This window comes from Primulina huaijiensis, chromosome 10, assembly GCF_012295235.1.
Source record: "Primulina huaijiensis isolate GDHJ02 chromosome 10, ASM1229523v2, whole genome shotgun sequence".
In the NCBI taxonomy this organism is placed as follows: domain Eukaryota; kingdom Viridiplantae; phylum Streptophyta; class Magnoliopsida; order Lamiales; family Gesneriaceae; genus Primulina; species Primulina huaijiensis.
In genome coordinates this window covers 13004395-13008551 of record NC_133315.1, presented here as the reverse complement: position 1 = coordinate 13008551, position 4157 = coordinate 13004395, and the positions used below count along the sequence as shown (strand labels likewise).

At 40.1% G+C, this 4157-nt stretch overlaps 1 protein-coding gene across 1 annotated transcript; it reads left to right on the top strand.

Moving 5' to 3' along the window:
* The first annotated feature begins 209 nt into the window (after positions 1-209).
* On the top strand, positions 210-3775 carry LOC140985891 (uncharacterized). The gene is made up of 8 exons (XM_073453838.1): positions 210-306; positions 427-1240; positions 1448-1656; positions 1905-1957; positions 2326-2563; positions 2662-2792; positions 3102-3271; positions 3424-3775. The coding sequence occupies exons 1-8, from the start codon at positions 210-212 to the stop codon at positions 3773-3775; spliced, it is 2064 nt and encodes a 687-aa protein (XP_073309939.1).
* Positions 3776-4157: the final 382 nt, after the last annotated feature.

Genomic DNA, 4157 nt, shown 5'->3' with positions numbered 1-4157 from the left:
GATTTGATTCACGACGTGTTGAGAGTCGTGGGGGCAGTTCTCAGTCTGTTCAGGGACAGAGAGGGGAGTCCAGAGCAGTGAGATGTTTTCGTTGTGGGGGACCTCATCTGATCAGACAGTGTACATAGACCGAGATCATCTGTTTTGAGTGTGGTGGTGTGGGCCATATATCGAGGTATTGTCCTCGTCGGGACGGACAACGAGAGCCCATGAGTGATAGAGGTAGATCCTCAGATAGAGGAGGACGACAGCCTCAACAGTTTACACCACGACCTTTTGGAGGACAACCAAGTATGCAGGGAGCTGGTCGGCCTTAGGCACATGAGTATGCTTTGACACGAGAGAAGGCAGAGGAGGCACGAGAGGAGATGATAGCGAGTAAGTGTTATTTATGTTCTTATCCTACTTATATTCTTATTGATACAGGTGCCTCGCATACATTTATATCGAAGAGGTTTGTGGTTGAGCATCATATGCGCCCGTCTCCATTGTCTATGTCTCTTTTGGTTTCGACACCTTTTGGAGTTGATATATCAGTTGTATCTATGATATTAGATGGTATTATTTCTTATAAGGGCTACGAGCTGAGATCTGATATGATTATTTTGGATATGACTGATTTTGATTGTATTGTGAGAATTAATGTGCTGAGGAGATATTGTGCGACTGTTGATTGTTATCAGCGGGTACTATATTTTTATACAGACGGGAAAGAGCATTGGACATTTTATGGGAAGGGTTCTCATCCCCGTGTTCCGTTGGTATATGCTATCCGAATGTATCGGTTATTTGAGCATGGACATGTGGGTTATCTTATTTATGCTGTAGATGTGACAGAGAAGAAGGAAGAGGTGGGAATAGAGGAGATACCTATAGTTGCTGAGTTTGCCGATGTATTTCCTGATGAGATTCCAAGCTTCCCATCAGTTCGTGAGGTGGAGTTTGGGATTGAGTTGATGCTAGGTACTTCCCCTATTTCTCGTACTCCGTATAGAATGGCACCAGCAGAGTTGAAAGCCCAGTTGCAGGACTTGCTGGACAAGGGATACATTCGTCCTAGTGTATCGCCTTCGGGTGCACCAGTCCTATTTGTAAGAAAGAAAGATGTAACGATGCGGCTTTGTATTGACTATCGACAGCTGAATAAGGTAACAATTAAGAATAAATATCCCCTCCTTCATATTGATGATTTGTTTGATCAGTTGCAAGGAACCTCAGTGTATTCGAAGATTGATTTGAGGTCAGGATATCATCAGATACGAGCTAGAGAGGAAGATATTCAGAAGACAGCATTCAGGATCAGATATGGGCATTATGAGTTTTTAGTTATGCCGTTTGGGTTGACGAATGCTCCAGCTGTGTTTATGAGTTTGATGAATAGGGTATTTCAGCCTTATCTCGATTAGTTTGTTATTGTGTTTGTTGATGATATATTGATATATTCCAGGAGTGAGGCTGAGCATGCAGGGCATTTACGTTCAGTATTACAGGTACTGCGAGACAGACAGTTGTATGCCAAACTCAGTAAGTGTGAGTTTTGGTTGTATCAAGTGGTCTTCTTGAGTCATGTTACATCTAGAGATGAGATTTCTGTTGATCTAACGAAGGTCGAAGCCGTGTTACAGTTGTCTGCACCTACATCTGTACTAGAGATCCGTAGTTTCTTGGGTTTAGTAATTTATTATCGTCGATTTATCGAGGGATTTTCAAAGATTGCTAGACCTTTGATGCATTTGACACAGAAAATGGTGCGATTTCAGTGGTCTGAAGCATGTGAGAAGAGTTTTCAGGAGTTGAAGCACCGACTGACGACCACACCGATGTTGTCAATCCCTACAGAAAACGAGAGGTTTGTTGTTTATACTGATGCCTCACTACATGGTTTGGGATGTGTTTTGATGCAGGATCGACATGTTGTGGCATACGCCTCGAGACAGCTAAAACCACACGAAACAAGGTACCCTGTTCATGATTTGGAGTGGGCAGCCATTATCTTTGCCTTGAAGATATGGCGACACTATTTATATGGTACCTCGTTTACAATTTATACTGATTATAAGAGTTTCAGATTTTTGTTTACTCAGACAGAGTTGAATATGAGACAGAGACGGTGGTTAGATTTGTTGAAGGATTATGACTGTGAAATATTTGTTGAAGGATTATGACTATTAAATTGAATATCATCCTGGTCGAGCAAGTCTTACAGCTGATGCATTGAGTCGTAAAGTGAGCTTTACTGCACAGGATGTGAGTTGTTTATTAGCTATGATGATGTCTTGTTGTTCCTTGGGATATGATTTTGATATCTCGACGACTCCTATCCAGGTATCTACCTTATTAGCTGAACCTGATATATATGGTTGTATTCGTGAGGCACAGATGACAGATGAGAGAGTTCAGCGATGGAAGGAGTTGGTTTCTCGGAAACAAGATACTTATTTTAAAGTGGCTGATGATGGCAGTTTGAGGATGAATGATAGATGGGTAGTTCCTGATACATCTGAGTTACGCCAGGGCTTGTTGCGGCATGCACATTATAGTCGGTATTCTATCCACCCTTGTGGCAAGAAGATGTATAAGGATCTACGCTCTCAGTTTTGGTGGAAGGGGATGAAACATGATGTGATTGATTTTGTGTGTCGATGTCTCAATTGTCAGCAGATCAAAGCTCAGAGGAGAAGGACAAGAGGTGGATTGAGGAGTTTAGAAGTGCTGACTTGGAAATGGGAGCACATATCGATGGATTTTGTGACTCATTTGCAAGAAGCACTGGAACTATTGATGCTATTTGGGTGATTGTTGATCTATTGACAAAAGTTGCACATATTATACCCTATAGCATGAATAGTACGTATTTGACGATGACGTAGTTGTATACACGAGAGATTGTACATTTACATGGGATTCCAGTATCTATTATTTCTGATAGAGATCCTCGATTTACTTCTCATTTTTGGGAAGGATTGCAGACTGCGATGGGGATAGAATTGAGATTGAGTACAGCTTATCATCCTCAGACAGATGGTCAGACTGAGCGTACTATTCAGACGCTGGAGGATATGTTACTTGCTTATGTTATGGATTTTAAATCTGTTTGACAGTCATCTATTCCATTGGTGGAGTTTGCGTATAACAATAGTTATCAGAGTAGTATCCAGATGGCTCCATTTGAGGCATTGGATGGGAGGCGTTGTAGATCTCCTTTATACTGGGATGATTTTGATCGAGCTGCAGTCACAGGTCCTTATATGATTCAAGAGATGTACAGAAAGTAAAGTTGATACAGCAGCGATTGAAATCAGATCAAGATATACAGGCTGCCTATTCAAATAAATGACGAAGACCATTAGAGTTTCAGCAGGGCGATCGAGTATTTTTGGAAGTTACTCCTTTTCGTGGCACGGTGCAATTTGGTATGAAAAGAAAGTTGGCACGGAGATATGTTGGCCCGTATGAGATGTTGCAGCGGATAGGCACTTTGGCTTATCGATTGGCTCTACATCCATCTTTATCTTGTATTCGTGATGTGTTTCATGTGTCGATGTTGCGGAAGTATGAGCCGGATCCTTCACATGTGTTAGATATTTCTGAGGTTCAGTTAGATCCTGATGTGTCTTATGTTGAGAGACCAGTTCGTATTTTGGATCGATTTGAACGGAAGCTTCGTAGTAAGCTTATACCGATGGTGAAGATTCAGTGGGAGCATCGAGATGTCGAAGAGGCCACTTGGGAGACAGAGCGACATATGAGGGAGCTCTACCTCTACTTATTCTGATGGTATGACATATCTTTTATTTATGCATGTTATTACTGTTGTTGATTAATTTCGGGGTCTAAATTCATTTAAGGAGGGTAGAAATGTAATGCCTGAAGTAAATATCACAAGTGTTGATTTAGTAACGTAGATTACTAAATAATTAATGATTTTTAAAGAATGAAATATGACATATTTTGGTCATATAAAGTCTAAATGATTTGAAATTTGGATATAACGTAGAAAACTCAAAAATATAGAAGTTTCATATTTTGAGTTTTGAAAAATTTGATCGTTTGACTGGTGCAAAGGGATATACCAGTTTTAAAAATGTTAAATATTATATATTATATTAATAAAATAATGTAATATAATATAACATTAAAAAAAAAATTTAAAAGTT